Raw genomic sequence first — 19,963 nt, 5'->3', positions numbered from 1 at the left:
CCGTTTTGTGGGTTGTCTTGTCAATTTCATGACAGTATCATTTATCTATTTTTTTCCTTTTGTTGCCTGTGCTTTCCTGTTGTATCTAAGAAACCATTGCCATTAGGTCACAAAGATCTATCTCTGTGTTGCATTCTGAGGATAGCCCTTACCTTTAGGCTTATGACCCATTTTCAGTTGACTCTTGTGCAAGGTGTGAGGTAGGGGTCCAACTTCATCCTTCTGCTTGTGGACATCCAGTCATCTTGGCATCACTGCTGAAGAGACTGTTCCCTTTCTGTTGAATCATCTCGTTACCCTTGTTGGAAACCAACTGACCACATGTAAGGGTTCATTTCTGGACTCTGCATTCTGTTCCATCGATAGGTTTGTCTATCCCACTGGCAGGGCCACACTCTCTTGATTACTGTAGTTTTGTATTAAACTTTGAAATAGGAAAATGCGAGTTGTCCCACTTCGTTCTTTTCCAAGATTGTTTTGGCTGTTTCTGGTCCTTTGACCTGTCAGAATGGCTAGAACCCAAAAGACAGGAAATACCAAGTGTTAGTGAGGATATCCATATCAATTTTAGGAGGAGTTTTTCAATTTCTGCAAAACTGCAGCAGGGATTTTGATAGGATTACATTGAATCTAGAGTATCAACAGTCTGATCCATAAACATGGGATGTCTTTATTTGGATCCTTGATTTATTTCAACAATGTTTTGTAGTTTTCATTGTGCATGTTTTATACTTCTTTTGTTCAATTTATTACTAAGGTTTTTTGGTCTTCTTTTTGATGCTATTATAGATAGATTTTTTTTTTTAAAGATTTTATTTATTTATTTGACAGAGACACAGCGAGAGAGGGAACACAAGCAGGGGGAAGAGGGAGAGGGAGAAGCAGGCTTCCTGCCAAGCAGGGAGCCCGATGCAGGGCTCAAACCCAGGACCCTGGGATCATGACCTGAGCCGAAGGCAGATGCTTAACGACTGAGCCACCCAGGCGCCCCTATAGATAGATTCTTAACTTCCAGTCCATTCATAGGATAAACTGTTCATAGAAATACAGTTGATTTTACTATACTGATCTTGTGCCCTGCAATCTCACTGAATTTCTTTATTAGATCTAATAGTTTTTTAGTGGGTTCTTTAGAAGTTTCTATATATAAGATTAGGTCATTTGCAGATAGAAATAGTTTCACTTCTTCTTTTCTGATCTGGATGCCAAGTCTACTTGTCCTGGCTAGAACTTCCAGTACAGTGTTGAGTAGAAGTCTTGGTCCTGATCATAGGGGGGAATCATTCATTCCTTCATCATTAAGCATGATGTGAGCTATGGGTAGTTCCTCAATGTTCTTTATCAGATTGAGGAAATTCTCTTCTATTCCTTGTCTGGGTGTGTGTGTGTGTGTGTTTTCAGGAAATCTGGCTATTGCCAGATTTCTTTTTTTGAGTCTTGAGGCAATTGTACAGTTTGTTCTTTATTCTGTTAATATGGCTTATTACACCGATTGATTTTCAGATATTAAACCCTGCACTCCCGGGATAAACTTCACTTGGTCGTGGTGTATAAACTTTTAATATGCTCTTAGATTCAATTTGCTAGGATTTTGTTGAGGATTTTTGTGTCTATTTTCATAAGAGATATTGGTCTGCAGTTTTTTCTTGTGGTACCTTTGGTTTTGGTATCAGGGTACTGCTAGCCTCATAGAATGAGTTAGGGAATTTCTTTTTTCTTCTGTATCTTGGAAGAGTTCATGAAGGAGTAGTGTTAATTTTTCTTTAAACATTTGGTAGAATTCGCCATCAAAGCCATCTGGGGTTGGGCTATTATTTATGGGAAGTTTTAAATCACTCATTTACTCTCTTTACTTATTATAGGTCTATTCTGGTTTTCTGTATCTTATTAAATCAGTTTTGGTAGTCTGTGTTTTTCTAGAAAATTGTCCATTTCCAGCACTCTTTGTTTTTTTCATGTGGATTTGAATTATTCTTTGGCGTCACTTGCTTTCAACCTAAATAATTTCCTTTAGTATTTTCCTACAAGGCAATCTGCTAGCCATGAATTCTCCTCCTTTTGTTTGTGTAGGAATATTTTTGTCTCACCTTCATTGTTGAGAGATAGTTTTATTGGTTATCCTTGGTTAGCACCACTACCTCTGACCTCCATTACTTCTGAGTAAACATCAGCTCTTGATTTTATTTGGCTTTCCTTATACACGATGAGTCTTTTTCCTCTTGCTGCTTTCGACATTTTCTTTGTCCTTCACCAGCTTGACTATAATGTGTCGGGGTATGGCTCTCTTTGCATTTATTCTACTTGGAGTTGGTTAAATTTCTTGGGTGTATAGGTTAATTTTTTCCCCCATCAAATTTTAGAAGTTTTCAGCCATCATGTCTTTGAATATTTTCTGCTCCTTTTTGTTTCCTGTCCTTCTGGCACTCCAGTGGTCCCACCATGTTTCTCAGAGGCTCTGTTCATTTTTATTTATTCTTTTTTCTCTCTGCTCTTCAGATTGCAGAATTGCTACTGATCTGTATTCAGGTTCACGGACTCTGTCTTCTGTCAGCTCAGATCTATTGCTGAGCCTTTGGTGAATTTATCACTTCAGTTTTTGACCTTTTCAACTCCAGAATTTCTGTTTACATTTTCATGGTAGTTTCTTCCTCTTTCCTGATGTTCTCTATTTGGTGAGACTTGTCCTTTCCTCTCCTTCCGTTCTTTAGACATGGTTCCCTTTTGTTCTTGGAGCTGTTTTGAAATCTGCCTGCTATAAGTCCAACATCTGGACCTCCTCAAAGGTAGTTTCCGTTACCCGCTTACTTTCCCATGTGCAGATCACAATCTCCTGTTTCCTTTCATGTCTCAGAAATTTTGGTGGAAACTGGACATTGTAGATAATACATTGAAGAGACTCTGGATATTGATGCCCCTGGACCTTGTTGTGCTGTTGTTTGCTTGTTTGCTTGTTTATTTGTTTAGTGACTCGGCCACACTCTTTCCATAAACTGTATTTGTTTGCCCTGCAGTATGCAGCTGCTGATACTGCCCGCCCCCCAGAGGTCACAGCCTTGGGCCTGTGCATTGTCTCCCTGACCAGACAGGCCCCCCATTCCCACAGTGGTATTAGGCAGGTTCTCTCTGTCTCCTCCTCTGATTTTCCTGGTAAGTCTCTACTGGTGTCACCCAGTTAGATTTCACTAGCTGCTAACTGGCTCCTGTGTGGTTTTGAGAATGCCCTCAAGTACGACTTGTCCACAGTATGACCCAGTGAAATTCTGAGCCTTTCACAAAAGCAGGATGTTGCCAGTCTTTGAGCCTTACTCAGACCCCAGGAGGTCTCTTAGCTGTCTTGCCTTGGTTCTTTTTGTCATGCTATTGGTTGTTTTACCATTTTACTTTTTGCTACTAGCATCATGGATCTCCTGGCCTCCTCTTAGTTGCTCAACTCACTACCAAGATTTCTGTTGTTTTAGACAATGCCTGTAGGTATGAACTTCCCCATGCTCTGTTCCAAATAAGGTCAGTCCCCTTAGGGGGAGCTGTGGGGCTGGCTGTTCTCCCTCTCCCTCTGGGGAGACTGCTGCATCACTGCACTGGGACGAGGGGCCAGGTGGCCCACTTCTCCCAGAGTGACATCCTGGCCTACGAGTGCATCACTGGATGGGGATGGCAGCCCCTACTCTTCTTGGCTTTTTCTCTTTAGAATGGGACCTCTGCCCTACAAGCAAGCTGGGAAAGGGGCTGTCAGGGTCCAGTATTCTTGGCCTGACATCCCTGGGGTAGAGTCTTCACCTAGCAATGGGAGCCCCAGTCCTCTTGGCCTCTACTGTCTGGAATCGACTTTCTGTAACACCGAGTTATGAATTGGGAGGTGCCAGTGGCTTGCCTTTCCCAGGGTCAAACCATAGCTCCAGGCTGGGAGCACGGAGGATAGATAGTTCCATCTTCTAGGCAGTAAAGCTTCTGGCCCCCTGAGCTGGGGGGAAGGTATGGGCAACGGCTGTGGCCAAATGCCATGGACTTCCACTGTTCTTACCAAGATTTCATAGATCTTGAATAATGTTTCTTGAACAAACATTTCTCTATTTGTTGTGTCGACTTTAGGACAATTTCCAGATACTTTAAGTTGTTCTTTTTTTTTTTTTTAAAGATTTCATTTATTTATTTGACACAGAGAGAGATAGCGCGAGCAGGAACACAAGCAGGGGGAGTGGGAGAGGGAGAAGTGGGCTTCCTGCCGAGCAGGGAGCCCGATGTGGGACTTGATCCCAGGACCCTGGGATCATGACCTGAGCCGAAGGCAGACGCTTAACGACTGAGCCACCCAGGCGCCCTAATGGTTGTTCTTTAAAAATAATGTTCACCAGTTAAGTGGTTATCTTACTGAGGATGGAGTTCACCAAGCTCCTTATAGGTCCACTGTAGACATTTCCACTTGCTGCCTGTTTTTGTAAATTAAGTTTTATTGGGACACAGCCATGTCCATTCACTGATGTGTGGTCTATAGCTGCGGTCATGCTCTGGTGGCAGAGCTGAGTAGTTAAAACTGAGATCACGTAGCCAAAATAGCCACCGGCCCTTACAGAGAAAGTTTGCTGAGGAATGGCGGCATTATCTTTCTATTCACCATATGGAAGACAAACCTACAAAATGACCTCCTGAAACCAGAGAGCAGCTGGGGCGCCTGGAGTCCCTCCAGCTCCTGCACCTGCACCCATGGCTCGGGGGTCGTATGAAGAGGGGATGGACAAGTATGCTTTCAGAATTGCAGGAGAAGTTGTGGCAGTCGGTTCATTTGAAAAACATCCTTGTTCTTTGCTTTTGGTTGTGTGTGGTATTGGTCCATTGTTAAATTTTTAACTTTTTGTGATGTCTTTGCTTGTTCTAAATCAGCATTCCTTTTTTGATCTGATGTAGGATTTTACATGTTGTAATCCTCTTCCCAAAGTGGCCCTAAGTTGTGTAAGCGTCCTCCCCGTGGGAGGCCGGGGAGCAGTGTGAGCAGATTCGAGCTGTAGGTCTGTATTCCCCGAGCGCTGGTGTTGTGCTCACTGCCTTCATGAATGTTTAGTGTCAGCTTGTCACCCGACCTTCATTTCCATTGTGTGTCCTTTAAACACGGGCAGGTAGGTCCTGTACGTCTCTGGAGTCGCTGGCCTGACGGGCCGGTTGCTTCTTGGTGAACGTGCCCTGTGTGGGCACGCCTGTGGCTTAGCCCGGAGACACGGTGTGGGGTGTGGGGCAGGCTCGGGCTGAGGGGACAGAGTAGGCTGGACAAGACGTGGAGGATGGTGGGAGGCCGGGGCTGCGATCAGGGGGAGCAGGGCGGGCCAGCACCTCGCTGGGCCTCCTGATGGGGGGCTCTGAGCTTCTAGGGGGATGTGGGGTCTGCTCGCCCGGTTCCTCCAGGGCCAAGCAGACATCAAGGGAACTGCAGGCTGAAGAGTATGGGGCATCCGAGTGGCCCTGGAATGGTGGGTCCTAGGAGTGACCTTCTGTCTTTCAGCACTGCTTTAAAGGACACTGCATCTGGCTCACGCCCGACATCCTCAAACGAGATGGCAACTGGGGCGCCTGGAGTCCGTTCGGCTCCTGCTCGCGCACCTGCGGGACCGGTGTGAAGTTCAGGACCCGCCAGTGTGACAACCCACAGTGAGCTGGCCCCGCTGTTTCCCAGCCTCCTGTATGGTCGCTGAGGTCCCCGAGGCCCTCGCTGGCCCCTCGCCGGCCGGCCCTATCCTGCAGGGCCCCCGTGGCTGTCCACCACTTCTGGAGAGGGTGTCAGGGCAGGCAGTCCGGGCTCCTCGTCACCATCCCTGGGAGGAAGCAGAGACTCAGAGGGGGGAGGGTCTTGCCTCAGGTTGCACAGCCTGCTGGGGCAGAGCCAGCCCTGGAGGCTCGGAAACCTCCATTTCCTGGGCTGCTGGCCTGGGGCCATTCCCCCTGACCTGAGCCGCACTCTGCTCTAGCTACCAACTTACTCTGCCCTTCTCGGTCAAGGGCATGGAAGACAGAAGGTGTAGCAGCAACGGGGAAATGGGGATAAGGAAGAGGGTCCTCTTGAGCTCCCGGATGGCAGGCGAGAGGCAGGGTCAGCGACATGCCACCCCGGGCGTGTATGGTAGAGCTCGCCTAGGGGACTGCCCCCGTGCCTGCCAGCCTCCCACGCCCGGCCGTGCTCCCCCTCCTGCCTGTGCCGTGCTGTCCTCTCAGGTTCCTTTAATGCCCCCCATGCCACCCCACCCTGTGAATATCCCTCAGGTCTGGGCCCTGGCCAGTCCTGCACCTTGCCTCACCCAGTGCACTGCCCGTGGAAAGGGAGGGCGTGCAGCCAGAGCACCGGGGTCCCTGCAGCTGTGTGTGACTCAGGGTGCATCGGTGAGCCCCCCGGGGCTCAGGCAGCCTACCTCATGGATTGTGGGTGCACGTACAGTCATGGGAATGGGACCCCCGCCCCCAGAAGACCACTCCCTCTGGTCTTCCGCCTGCCCCAGGGAGGCCCCATGGCTGCCAGAAAACGTGTGGCTTTTGTCTTTCTTTCTTTGGCCTGTTTGGTGTTTTAAAGATCTTGGTTCACAGGAAAATACAAAAATATCTGAAATTTCACATTAAAAAAACAAGAGAGAGAGAATCCTATTTACAGCTTCCAGATTGGGCATCCCTGCACCACCAGGCCCAAAGGCTGGTGGGCGATGAACGACTCAGACCGCCCCCTTCATGGGGCAGCCCAGCCCAGCCGTCTTCACTCACCTCCTCCACCCACCTGGACCCCCTCAATATTTGGGTTGGGGCCCTAAGCCCTAAGCCTGAGTCCTAGGCTCATCACCCTGCCTTGGGTCCCACCATGGCCTCCCAGGATTGGGTATGACTTTATGTACACGTGTGTTTTTCTGGGGGAGCAGGTCTCTAGTTTCGTATCAACTTCTCAAAGTAGCCCGTGACCCCAAATTTAAGCCCCACAGGTCTCTAAGGCCCTTCCAGATGGGCTGGGCTCCGGCCTCTGCAACAGTTCCTGGGCCCCCGCTTGGCCAGGCCCTGAGCTGGCCCCCAGGGAGCCAGAGGGGGTCAGCAGTCTCGGCTCTGGGGAGAGATGTAGAGTCCACACTGGTCGGGAAGGGACCCATGCCCTGGGGTCCAGCAGTAGGAAAGCCCAAAGCCCGGGGGCACCAGCTCATGTCTGGAGAACTCTCCTCCTGCTTCTGACCAATTCCTACCTGAGGGCTCCAGGCCCCATCCTGGTCAGGTGCAAAGTACCCGGTCCCCGCTCCTTTCAAGCGGCCCTGGGGCTATTATATCTGCCTCGGGATGACATATGAGATTGACAGGACAGAACGTTAGAACCTCAGAGGTTCTGGGATGCTGGGTGAGGACCACCAGGGTTCCCGTCCCACGGCACGGCGCCTGGCATGCCGCAAGCCTCAGGACCTGCGATTAGTCTCTCCTGCCCCTTCATGTGCCGATGGAGTGACTGGGGTCCAGGCTGCACAGTCGAGAGGGCAGATCTGGCCCAGCCCCCCCACCCCCAGCGTCCAGGCCCTGAAGCCTGGTGCCTGACTCCGGGCACTTTGGGTCCAGAGGACTCATCCCCAGGCCAGGCTTGAGGTTGGGGACGCGGGCCCCAAGTCCTTCTGTCCGTCCGCACCTGTGTGCTCTAGGGAGCTTCTCCTGCTCCGGCTGCCCCAGCCTCCTTGGTGGCAGCAAGAGCCGTCAGACCCAGTGACGGTGTCCACTCCGCATCAGTGAGGGTCAGACAGCGCTGTCAGGGAGCGGTGACAACTGTTCCCACCAGCATTGGTGGGCGACCCGGGCAGCTGCGGGGCCCAAGCATTTCAGGGCTCCCGGGCTCCACGCAGCCTGTGTGTCAGCAACCCAGGCGGGCCCCACGGGCCTCCCCTTTCGTGCATCCTCCTGGGGGGGCGGGGGGCGACCACGAGACCGGACGCTGTCCCGCACGGTGTGGCTCCCTGAGCTCCTCTGTCCGCAGCCTTTCCCACAGCGCGGGGGCCAGCGTGGAGACACGCAGTTCCCAGTGGCCCCTGCTCGCAGGCCCTGGGCGCCCCCTGTGTCCTTGGCTCTCCCCACTCTGACCGCAAAACCGCGGGCGGTCTGGTCCCTGGCTCTGCACTCGGTCTTCTTCGCCCACCTCCCCCGAACTCTCCAGCTCACTTTCTATTTCGGAGTTCGCGCGGCTCTCCACTGGAACCAGTTCGCCTCCTTCCTGCCGCTCCCCACACCTCACGCTGCCCTGGGGATGCCCCGGTCGGAGCTGTCATCCCCCGGGACCCCGTGGGTGGTGGCCCTGGTGTAAATCTCAGAGCTGCTCCTTCTTGTCACCCACCCCATCCAACACGGAGGCCTCCTGCTGCTTTCTCCGCAGATGTCTTGTATCACTTTTCCCCTCAAGAACATGGCCCTGGGGGAGAGGCCTTGTGGACACCAGCCCCGTTCCTTGTCCACTGTGCTGTGCCGCACGTGGCCACACTGACCATCCCTGTCTCGTGGGCACGGCGTGACCCTTGCCCGAGTCTCCGGTGGGGCCTCGGGTTCTGCTCGGCGCAGGCAGGCCGGGCGGACGGCGACGCCGAGGCCCCCAGCTCCCCCTGGGGTGCGGGCCTGCCGCGCCCCACCGCCCCGCCTGCCAGACGCACCTGCTGGCCCACAGCCGGCACCCTTTCTGGCCTTTGCCGTGGGGCTAGTGCTTTGTGGACGAGTGCTGTTCTCAGCGAGAGGAGGGAATTAGGGTCTCTGAGGTGGGGGAAAGCCAGGGAACAGAGTGTCTGCTGCCTTCCCGACCCTCGTTGGGAACTTGGGCAGCGGGCTTCTGCTGGTTTGGAATTGTTCTTTGAGTTCCCGGCGTGGGTCAGGCCCAGGCCTGAGACTCCCCCACCTCCTCCATCTTGGAGTCACGTCCCAGGAAAGGCAGAACCTTTAGCCAGCCACAGCCCACTGTTGGCTCAGTCACAGCGATGGGGGCTGGGGTGGGGGGATGCAGGGGGCCCAGCTGATGCTGCCTTCCCGCGGGGGCCCCAGGGGGAGGCATGACCAGCCCCTTTATGCTTAGTGGACGGTGGGGGATTGCCCGGGCCTGCAGCTGGGGCAGGGCTGGGCTGAGTCCCTTCACTCTGCGTAGCTGCCTCCCCACACCTGGGACGCAGGACTCCCCACAGTCCCACAAGTGGCACCCCACGCGCCGGCCTCTTCCCGGTGGCACCGAGCTGCAAGGCCTTTCCTTCCTCCTGCAGCCCGGCCAACGGGGGCCGCACCTGCTCAGGCCTTGGCTACGATTTCCAGCTCTGCAACTCCCAGGACTGTCCTGACGCCCTGGCTGACTTCCGTGAGGAGCAGTGTAGACAGTGGGACCTGTACTTGGAGCATGGCGATGCCCAGCACCACTGGCTTCCCCACGAGCACCGGGATGGTGAGCCCCCGGGACGGAGCGGGGGGCTGCTCAGCGGGATGGTGAGCCCCCCGGACGGAGCGGGGGGCTGCTCAGCGGGATGGTGAGCCCCCGGACGGAGCGGGGGGCTGCTCAGCGGGATGGTGAGCCCCCGGGACGGAGCAGGGGGCTACTCAGCAGGATGGTGAGCCCCCGGGACGGAGCGGGGGGCTGCTCAGCGGGATGGTGAGCCCCGGGACGGAGCGGGGGGCTGCTCAGCGGGATGGTGAGCCCCCGGGATGGAGCGGGGGGCTGCTCAGCGGCAGTGCCCGGGCTGTGGGCAGGCTGGGGCTGTCAGCAGAGCCCACCCTGGCCGGCGTGGCCACGGGCCCAGTCCTGGAACTTTCAACGGACCATCCCCGTTCCTTCCAGGCACTGGGCAGGGGCGGCCCGGCAGACACAGGCCTGCTGTGCTCTCTCCATCACCCACGTGCGTTACAGCAGCCTGCTGCGCACCCAGCCAGGCAGTTCTGGGAGTGGGTGATGGGCACACAGGGTCCCCGTCTCGGGGAGGGGCTGCGGTCTGGAGGGAAAGGCTGTCAGAGCCTCTGGGGTCTGCGCCAACTTCCTCCCAGCTCTGCTGGGAAAAGCTCTTCCTAAGCCCAGTAGCCCGGGGTCGAAGGCCCCAAGGCAGACACGCCCGGGGGGTTGTAGTCACCTGCCCCCTTTCGCTTCCCGCCCCAGGCCTAGGGCAGGCCTCTGGGGGCAGGTGTGGCCCAAGAAGAGTCTCGGAGAGCTTCTCCCTTGCCTGGTGCTTCTCTTGAGCAAACCTGGGGAGAGAGCGAGCAGAGCTGGCCCTCCTCACCAACACCCTGCTGCTTCCCTTCCAGCCAAGGAGAGATGTCACCTCTACTGCGAGTCCAAGGAGACCGGGGAGGTGGTGTCCATGAAGCGCATGGTGCATGATGGGACGCGCTGCTCTTATAAGGACGCCTTCAGCCTCTGCGTGCGCGGGGAGTGCAGGGTGAGTGCTGGGGGGGGGGGTGCAGCGCACAGGGGCGGGGCGGCCACATTGCAGGTGTCTTCCTGGGGCTGTTGGGCGGGGCAGGCATGATCTCTCCCTGTGCCAAGGGTGTTCAGACTTGAGTGTGTCTAGGGGCCCCCGGGGAGTTTGAGGCCCCACTTCAGAGGTTCTGATTCCGTAGCTCGGGCCAGGCCTGGAGCATGAATTTTACGTGCTTCTGGGGTGATTCTGCCGCACGTGGTTCACAGGCGACCCTCTGCGAAGCGCTGCCACATCCTTGCACTCTGCTGGGCCCTGGACAGCTCATTCTCGATCAGGGCGGCCCACCATGGGTCTCATTGGTTCGGCTCTTTGTGGAAATGCCCTGCTGTGTTTTCCGTCATTATTGCATGTTTGGCTTCAATCTCAGGCTGTCACAAGGAACAGCGGTGGGATAACCTTGGCGTATGATCATGACGGGAGCACAGGCCTCCCTCTGCCAGGCTCCCTAGAAACAGCTGGAGGCCTCCCTAGAGTCTGAGGAGGCAGGACTGATTGTAGGATCATAGAGGCTGGCTTCCGTCTTGTTTTTCTGAGAGATGAGACCTTCAGGGGCTCTGGGGCAGAAAGCCTGGCAGATTGCCGCAGGTGCCCCGGAGAAAGAGAGTGAGGCCAGGAGAGCGAGGAGCTGGGGTGCGGGGCTGCTGGACTCGCACTCAGGGTTCTGTCCACTCACGGAGGAGGGTGGCCCGCAGCAAAGGAGGCTCCTCCAGTCTCAGCGGCCGGGGGCCGGGGGGAGCCGCTCCCCTTGAGTCCCGCAGGGAGGCCAGACTGCACAGTCCGCTCAGGTGGTGAAACCACATACTGAGGAACAGAGACAGCAGCATCGCCTTTGTTCCTGCGGGGTTTTAATTTACGGGGGTGACCGAGTGATGACCCAGAGAGGTCAATGCCATTGAAGAGAGAGTGGGTTATTAGGGTTCCCGAGGGAAGGGCTCACCTCGCTATGCAGTGCCCCATGGGGAAGCACCAGGTTTGGTGAGGGGAAAGAAAGGGGTGGGGGGCAGAGCTTTTATGGGGGTTTCCTCGGGGAAGGCAGGCCGGGCACAGGAAACAGTTGAAGACGGGCAAGTACGAATGATGCAGGCGGGCTCCGGGCTGGAGGGGTGGCCCCTGGCGTCCTGGTACCTGGCCTGGGGATGATTTCGGGCAGGGGAAGTATCAGCTTGTGCGTGAGAGGCAGATAAGGAGGTGACGGGGGGGGGGGGGGGGGGGTTGTTGGTTTACATATGAAACGTGCTCCCAGGCCGGCCCTTTGCTACCCCTAAGAGCGGGCGTGAGGGCGGGGCAGCCTGTCCCTGCCCAGCAAGTTCAAGATGTCAAAACATCATAAGATACAAGGGTGCCTGGGTGGCAGCATCGGTTGAGCGTCTGACTCGGTTTCAGCTCGGCTCATGGTCTCGGGGTCATGGGATTGAGTCCGTGTTAGGCTGTCACTCCGCCAGGAGTCTGCCTGGGATTCTGTCTCTCCCTCTGCCCCTCCCCCTGCTCGTATGCACACGTTCTCTGCCTCCCTAAAACAAATAAAATAAAATCTTAAAAAAAATCCTAAGACACAGAAAAATTTTAGAACCATGACCAACACAAGCCGTGAGCGCGGGCAACGTTTCGTAATAGAAGTCGCTTTAAGCAGCAAATCTGACCGGTGGCAAACATAATGGAGAAGCCAGAGCCCTCATTCACTGCCTCGGGGGCTCGAGCTTCACGCCCACCATTGACAGTCGAAGAAGAGCAGATGAAGCATTTCATTAATGTGATTTTGAAGGAACGACAGCAGGACGAGAGATTTTTTTGCACTGTTGGAAAATAGAAACATTTACGTTTATATGTGATCATATTGCGGAAGTTCTAAAGCAAAGGAGACAGAGAGATTGGGACCACCCCGAAGACGTGAGCAGTAGTAAGACGATGTACCGAGTCCTCACAAATGCCTGGGGACGTGCAGCCCTTCTCGTAAAAGTATCTCATGCTGGGTCAAAAATCATGTCCAAGTGGACGCTGTCGATGAGGGAACATCAGAACACGACGACTCAGGAAGGTGAAGAGGGAAATGACAGCAGAAGGCGTGTCAGGAGACTAGAGATGCACGCACGCGTACACGTGCCCACACAGAGCAGGGAATGCAAAGAGTATCAAGAATTAAATGAGGCTGGGGCGCCGGGGTGGCTCAGTCGTTAAGCGTCTGCCTTTGGCTCAGGTCATGATCCTGGGGTCCTGGGATCGAGCCCCACATTGGGCTCCCTGCTCCGTGGGAAGCCTGCTTCTCCCGCTCCCCCTGCTTGTGTTCCTGCGCTCGCTGTCTCTCTGTCAAATAAATAAATGAAATCTTTAAAAAAAAAAAAAAGAATTAAATGAGGCCGACGGGATAAAGGACACAGTCCACTGCCCTGAGACAGGAATAGCGGGCTATCAAATATGTCACCCGAAAATTGCACTGAGAAAGGCAGAGATTGAAAGAAGCCAGCATCCCTCCCCATGGGACAGGGAGCCCACCACCTCCACCAGTGTCGCCCACCCCGGCTTGGACCGCAGCAGGGTCCAGCTTCCAGCCCTCTCTGGCTGTGGCCTCAGCAGGCAGCAGCCCTGCAAAGCCCCTCGGGGACATGAGCCCTCCCCAGCCTGAGCCGTCAAGCCCGACAGGACTGCAAGCGAGATTTCAGGCCCACACCAGGACCCTGGTCTTCATTAGCCTTTTCTACTCAGTTAACGTCTTATCTTAGGAGCATGTTCCCCCTCGTTCAGACCACTGAATGTTCAAACGGTGTCTCCTGAAGGCCCCTAGACACGCGCCAGGGTTGGAGGCTCCCCGAGCCGGGGACAGTGCTTGCTTGCGCCTGGCGGTCATGCTACCCGATGAGCCGACCAGCAGCTGCCCAGACGAAACCACTCCTCTCAAGGGCAGGCAAGGTCCTGTCTGCTGTGATTATTAGGCATCCCTTGATTTCAGGAAAAACAAAAGACCAAAAAAAAAAAAAAAAAAAGCCTGAGAAGTAAGGAAAAAGGGTGACAGGCCATTTTAATATCTCTGGAGTTGACAGATCAAGTAGTTAATTTATTCTGTTTTCCCTTTTTTGCACCTTCTATAACTCTGGGAACAAAGTCCCCTTTGGAACAGTGTCTTGAAATGTAGCCTGTTGCTTCGTTTTCCGTCTGTCCAGATATCCTCCAGCTGAATTTCTAATTAGTGTTTTGGGTCGTACATGGGCTGCAAGCCTTTTTAGGAAGAGCACATGCACCAGTGAAGAGCTTCTAGATCAGAGCTGGTGCTCCGTTAAGGAGCACGATCTGACTTGGGCTTCGGAGTCCCGGAATCTGGGAGAGCTCCTTCCGGATGCTGCTTCGCTCCTTGGCATCTGCCTTGGCTCCCACCTGCCTCTGTAGCCCTGAGGCTTTTTGCTTCTGGTTTATTCTGTCTGAAACGGAGCACGAATCCCCCTCAGGTGAGAGGCTGGAGCAACCCTTCTCCCAGGGAGTGTAACTGCCTTGGCCTGAAAAGGGGGTTCTCCCCACCCCGCCCTGCATCACCTCCAGCCTTCCCTGAGGAAGGGAGCCTGGGACTGTTTCCGAAGCCCATCTCCTCGCACCCCCAGCAACAGCCTCCACAGGCTGGACTGCTCTGACACCGTGTTACAAGCATGGAAACAAACTCAGAGTTCGAGCGGCGTGCCCCCGAGACCACACACCTAGAAATGGCAGGTGCGTGCTTTGGCTCAGGCTTCTGCTCCTTTAAAGACCGATGTTTTCCTTTGGTCTTCTTTTTTCCCTGGTAGATCACGTTGTCTTCCTTGGCTTATTCCCCTCCTGCCTCAGGAATCATTAAAATAAACATCAGCATGTTCATTTCAGTGATTGTTTTTCACCCTGCTCACTTTCAAAAATGATTCAAAGGGCATATGATTACACGTGGATGGGTAAGACCAGAGATCATCAACATCTATCCACACCTTCAAACATGATTCAGGAACTACTCCTCTGTAGCCCTTTCATGGTGCAGAGCCCCTGCCCTCAAAGGGCCTCATAAGACAAAAGTCAGAAATTGAAGAGCAGAGGGAGAAGTGGGTTTCTCCAGAGATAGGTGGTAGGGATGATCTTGAAGGGAAAATTAGCTCTGAGCTTCCTAGCAGCCTTGGCAAAAATGAAAACCCGTGACGCTCTGGTGCACTCTGGGACAGGCAGAGGGAGCTGACCAGCTCAGAGGACAGGCTGACTTCCTTGGCTGAGCTAGGAAGAGTGGCCTCAGGCAACATGCTCAGGGCCATCGTCCTGCAGGAGCTCCTTCCGAGGAGTTTCCCAGGCCCCGGGAATGGTGAGCTGCCAGAGCTATAGAAAGTAGAAGAACCTGAACTGGTTACTACTTTGGCCAGGTGGCCCAGGGCAAGGGAGCGTCCCTGCTCGGTGTGGAATAATTTTGACATGAGTGGGTGATACTGAGAGGATTTCTTGAAAGAATGGAGGCCCAGTTGTTCTCACCAACTCTTGTCACCTCCTGCGCAAGACACCCTGGAGACAGACTAAAGGGGGCATTGCGTTCTTAGGGCCTGCGGGCCCGAGCTTTGGGTGGGGGCCCCAGACAGACGGCACTGCGTGGCCCCCAGGAGAAGGGCAGAGGCCAGGTCTGATTCACAGCCATTGGGACAGAGACATGCATGCGGAGGCTAGCTCTCGCCGGTCCAGGCCAGCCTCAGCAGGTGGCCCCGGTGAAAATGTGTGGAGCCCTGTGAAGTCACGCTGTCCAGGTGAGCAGAGGAGGGGCAGGGAGTGGCAGTGGTTGGCCCGTGGCTGGGCACACAGGGTCTGTCTTTCTCCAAAGCCCGGTCTCCTTCCTCTGCATCAGGAACTGCTAAGGGAGGCACGGGCCTGAGCTGCCGCGGGGACAGGTGGCAGGGCCCCGGGGGCACAGATCAGGCTGGGGGCTCAAGCGGGGAGCCCTCTTGAGTACACACTGCACCCCGTCCCCCTGCAGAAGGTGGGCTGTGATGGAGTGATCGGCTCCAGCAAGCAGGAGGACAAGTGTGGCGTGTGTGGAGGGGACAACACCCACTGCAAAGTGGTCAAGGGCACATTCACACGCTCCCCCAAGAAGCTTGGTGAGTGAGCCCCTCCCTCCGGCCCCCGGTGCCTGAATGTCTGCTGTACCTGGCGGGATGGCGGGGGGGGGGGGGGGCGGGGGGTGGCCCTGACATGGAGGGAGGATCATAAATCAGGCACAGCCTGAGCCTGGCTCCAGGGTGGATGGGGACCAGGGAAGCCAGCTCTCGGGGGTCAGGGCAGAGAATGCCGACATACAAGTGCACAGGGCAGATCTCGGTCTTTACTTGAGGGCTGGGGCCTGCATAGGGCACCCCTCCCTTGCCTTCCAGAGCTGCCCAGCTGGCCTCTGGGTCCCTTGCTCCCTGCCTCTGAGCTCCTGCCGCCCTCAGCAGGACCGCCCTGGGCTGCTTAGCAGACTGCAGAGCCACACGATGGGGCTGGGGAACCGGGGATCCCCGGCCAACCTGAGATCTGGGAAGACAGCCCTGTGGGTGGGCCTGCAGTGACTACACCTCTGTCTGAAATGGGGAGAAGCCGCTTTGGTTTGCTCTTAGAAGAAGGCCACGGCCATGACTCCGAGCTGGCACCAGGGTGCGGGGTGACCCTTTCCATGGTCCCACGAGAGCCCAGGGGTCTTTAGTTCCCAGATCAAGTGGCTGAGGTCCAGGAGGTCAAGTGGTTCGCTGAGGGCCTCCCTCCTGGATATGGCATCTTAGCTTCAAGCCCAGGCATGGTTTCAGGGTCTTCCCAAGGATTCCCGTCAAGTTTCCAGCGGAAAAGGCCCACTTTTGGAAAAGGATTTGAAGAGGAGCAGAAGGGCTTCAGCCAGCTGGGACACAGTACCTTTCCCATCAGCCCTTGTCCTGGCAGGTGGTCAAAGCCCATGAAACATGGAGCCCTCTGGAATGGCCTTCGAGGCGAGACCCCTCCATGCGTTGTTCACATTCCAGCGGCCTCTTCTGACTCATCTGGCTTTGTCTCCCCACATCCCAACAAAGGTTACATCAAGATGTTTGAGATCCCGGCAGGAGCCAGACACCTGCTAATCCAGGAGGCAGACAGCACCAGCCACCACCTGGGTGAGTATCTGAAGCCCAGCAGTTCTGGGGATGGCTAGAGAGCCCAGGGGTCAGAGGTCAGGCTGGGAGGCCCAGCCGAAGCTCCACCCCCCGCCCCCGGGGTCACCTCCTGGTGGAGAGGCCAGGGGGCTGGGGTCAGAGGGCTCCTCTGGGAGCCACTGGGGAGAGACATGTATCTAAAGCATGCCATACCCCCAGCTCACAGAATGGTGACTGCCTACCCCCTCCTCCAATCTCAAGGCCAAGGGGGAAGGCTCCCCTCACCCACTGGAAGGCAGGCAGGGTTAAACTCAAGAGAGTCTACCTGGAATAGGGCTTTCTGGCGTCTCTTGCAAATGTGGATGTTCGTACAACTCTGAGCGACCCTGCCTGCCTGTGGGGCCGTGCCCTCCGAGACTGCCGGGACGCCTCGCAGGCCTTCACCCGTCCTCACCCCCACCCCCTGAAGGCACCTGGGCCCCGCCTCCTGGGTGGTCATGGGCTGAAGTCCAAAGTGATGCTGGGGGTCACTGGGGAGACCCCGGACGAGTCTCTTCTCCCAGTTTGGGCCCCACCTTCCTCCTGGTGCCCTGGAGACCGGACTGGGTCAGGGGCTCCCTAAGTGCCACTGTCTGGCACCCCCACCAACACACAGTGAACACCCCACTCTGTTTAATGCACATTTTTCTGTCTTCCTTGTTTTAAGAGGAAACTTTATACTGCTACCCAAAATGCAAACCAGTACCACTTGCCTTCAGTGGAAGGTAAATGTAAAAGTCGATTCCTGAAGGGAGAGACACTTCTACGTGAACACGTTCCTGCTGCAGGCTCCGGGTCTGAGGCCTGATCTCTCTGCGTAGGAGGAACCAGGGTTGGTGGCCAGTTGAGGGCCTGCAGGCCCCTGCTGAAGCTTTCTTTGTGGGGTGGACAGAAAACTACAGGAGACTCGTGCAGGGAACGATTTCGTCCTTCTGTGATCCCTGTCTGGGGCCCTCCTAAAATCACCCAGCAGCCCCCCAGTGGCTGCCTTCCACACTGTGGGAAGTGTGGGGCTTCCTGACCAGCTGGTTCTTGGCTCCCAGACACCTGCTTCTCCTGGGGTATTCCCTGTGGCCCATGCCACCCCCTGGTCAAGCCAGGCCTCTGAGGATGTGTGGGGAATGCATGGGCAGCAGGTTGGGGTGAGGAGACCTTGCTTTTCAGCGGGACGTATGCTCACCCCATGGCAGGAAGCCTCACCCCAGCCCTGCACCCCGATGTCCAACAGATGCCCAGCACCCAGGAGGCTGGGGCGGGGTGCGGGGGACAGTGGCTCTGAGTAGACTGCAGGGAGGTGACCCTGACAGTGGCTGCATGAAGCCCCTGCACCCCCAGGGCCTGTGGGGGCAGATTCAGGAAAGGGCCCACGGCGATCTGGGCCATCACTGGCACGGATGGGCCCCTGGCAGAGGGCAACCGGGGCAGACAGGGGGATCGGCTCCCCACCGCTCCCCTCACCCGTCCAGACCTGTGGACCCTGCCGGCCTCTCTCCCCAGTGTGCCCAGCTCCTGCCCCTGAGTGATCATGGCCGGGGGGGCTGTCTTCTGCCGTTCTCAGCCGTCAAGAACCTGGAGACGGGCAAGTTCATTTTAAATGAAGAGAATGACGTGGATCCCAATTCCAAATCCTTCATTGCTATGGGTGTGGAGTGGGAGTACCGGCATGAGGACGGCCGGGAGACGCTGCAGACCATGGGCCCCCTTCACGGCACCATCACTGTGCTGGTAAGTGGAGGCAGGGGCCAGGCCTGCCTGGTGTGGAGATGGAGGGGGTGCCTCGGGACCCTGGGCCTCCCTGCATCCTTCAGGCCCCTCTTGGAACAGCCCCCCTCGGGACTGGAGACCCTTTGGACCAAGGGTCTCCGTCTCTGTCAGACATGGAGCCTCGAGACATGAGACTCTGGGCTCTGCATTGGGCCCCGGGGGACCTCAGTCAAACTCTCCCCTCTAAGGCTTTCAGTTTCCCCCTCCAAATGGCATTCACGGCCACCTTTCATCATGTCTGCTCACATCTGCCATCCCATCCAAACCTTGCAATGCCCCGGAGTGACCGACAGGGTTCAGGAGGTTAGACTCCCAGACCCAGGTCACACTGGACTTTGTCCCTAAGCAGGGCTAGACCCCAACTCTCCTGCATCCAAGACGCGCTCCTGGTGATGAGAATTCAGAGGGGGCTTGATTTTCTTTTCTTTTTTTTTTCCAAGATTTTATTTTTAAGTAATCTCTACACCCAACGTGGGCCTCGAACTCACGGCCCCAAGATCAAGAGTCACCCGCTCCGCCAACAGAGCCCGCCAGGCGCCCCAGGGGCTTGATTTTCTAATCACTTTTTGAAAAGTTAATTTCAGTTGCATAAGTAAGATGTTTTACTTGGGCCTCTAGCTCCTCGGCTCAGCTCACCTGTGGGCACTTTTCGCCCCAGGAGTGCCCTCGGCGGCCTGCAAGTGGGGGCGCAGGTGCAGTCGGGCCTCGGCGACTGCCGTTTCCATTCCGGCAAACGCACCTGCTTGCCAAAACGAGCGTGTAACCCCCGTATCAGTGCTGGCCGTTCCCACACACGCGGGCAGAGCAGCAAGAGATCGGAGTCGTCCCCGTGGAGCTGGGGCGGGGGCCGCTCTGCTCCTTGTCCAGTCCAGTCCTGTCAACCTGTCAAGTGGAGCCACGCTTTCCACAGTTTTATGCCACCTGAGGGGACGGTTTCGCTCTTTGGGGGGGCCCCAAGCAGAGCGCCGAGTGCTGTTGGGTGTTGCTGAGCACACGCATGGGTGGCGTGCCCGGCAGAGCGTGCTTGATGAGCTTCATGGGGCCCAAGTTTCAGTGCAGCGGCCGTGAGGTTGGTGCAGGATCGGCGAATTCAGAGTCTTCCGACACTTTCCAGAACATAATGATGGCACAGAAAGAGAACCAGCCGTACGTGGGCTGGGGCGCGTGTTTTCTAACCTGGCTGCCGAGGGCAGGTAGGCAGTGGGGTGGACGCGTTCACGGCCATCTCCGGGCGCAGGTCATCCCGCAGGGAGATGCCCGGATCTCGCTGACGTACAAGTACATGATCCACGAGGACTCGCTCAACGTGGACGGCAACAACGTCCTGGAGGACGACTCTGTGGGCTACGAGTGGGCCCTCAAGAAGTGGACTCCCTGCTCCAAGCCCTGCGGTGGAGGTGAGGGGTTCTCATAGCCGGAGGGGGCTTCTGGGCAAAGGGCTTCCTGAGCTCATGGTGCCCTGCTGATTGTCTGGCCTGAGAGAGGTGCCCGGCACCAGAAGACTGGCCCCAGGGGCAGGAGGCTGAGGCAGTGACCCGCCTGGTGGGGGGCAGAGGGTGGGCAGGAAGGGGGTGCTCGGGGCAGTGGGCCAAAGGCAGCCAGAAGGGCGTGTGGGACGTGGGTGTCACCAGCATGGGGCTGCATCGG

At 56.0% G+C, this 19,963-nt stretch overlaps 1 protein-coding gene across 1 annotated transcript in view; it reads left to right on the top strand.

Moving 5' to 3' along the window:
* Positions 1 to 19,963, top strand: part of ADAMTS2 (ADAM metallopeptidase with thrombospondin type 1 motif 2) — a 224,132-nt gene that overhangs the window by 189,408 nt on the left and 14,761 nt on the right. Inside the window, exons 11-17 of the mRNA XM_044916657.1 lie at positions 5,492 to 5,637; positions 9,228 to 9,403; positions 10,252 to 10,385; positions 15,388 to 15,511; positions 16,454 to 16,534; positions 18,111 to 18,277; positions 19,554 to 19,713. Of these exons, the coding sequence (XP_044772592.1) occupies positions 5,492 to 5,637; positions 9,228 to 9,403; positions 10,252 to 10,385; positions 15,388 to 15,511; positions 16,454 to 16,534; positions 18,111 to 18,277; positions 19,554 to 19,713 (988 nt within the window). The remainder of the gene's footprint in view (positions 1 to 5,491; positions 5,638 to 9,227; positions 9,404 to 10,251; positions 10,386 to 15,387; positions 15,512 to 16,453; positions 16,535 to 18,110; positions 18,278 to 19,553; positions 19,714 to 19,963) is intronic.

This window comes from Neomonachus schauinslandi, chromosome 7, assembly GCF_002201575.2.
Source record: "Neomonachus schauinslandi chromosome 7, ASM220157v2, whole genome shotgun sequence".
Classification (NCBI taxonomy): domain Eukaryota; kingdom Metazoa; phylum Chordata; class Mammalia; order Carnivora; family Phocidae; genus Neomonachus; species Neomonachus schauinslandi.
Note: the sequence above shows the minus strand (reverse complement) of the source record. Positions and strands in the feature narration are given on the sequence as shown.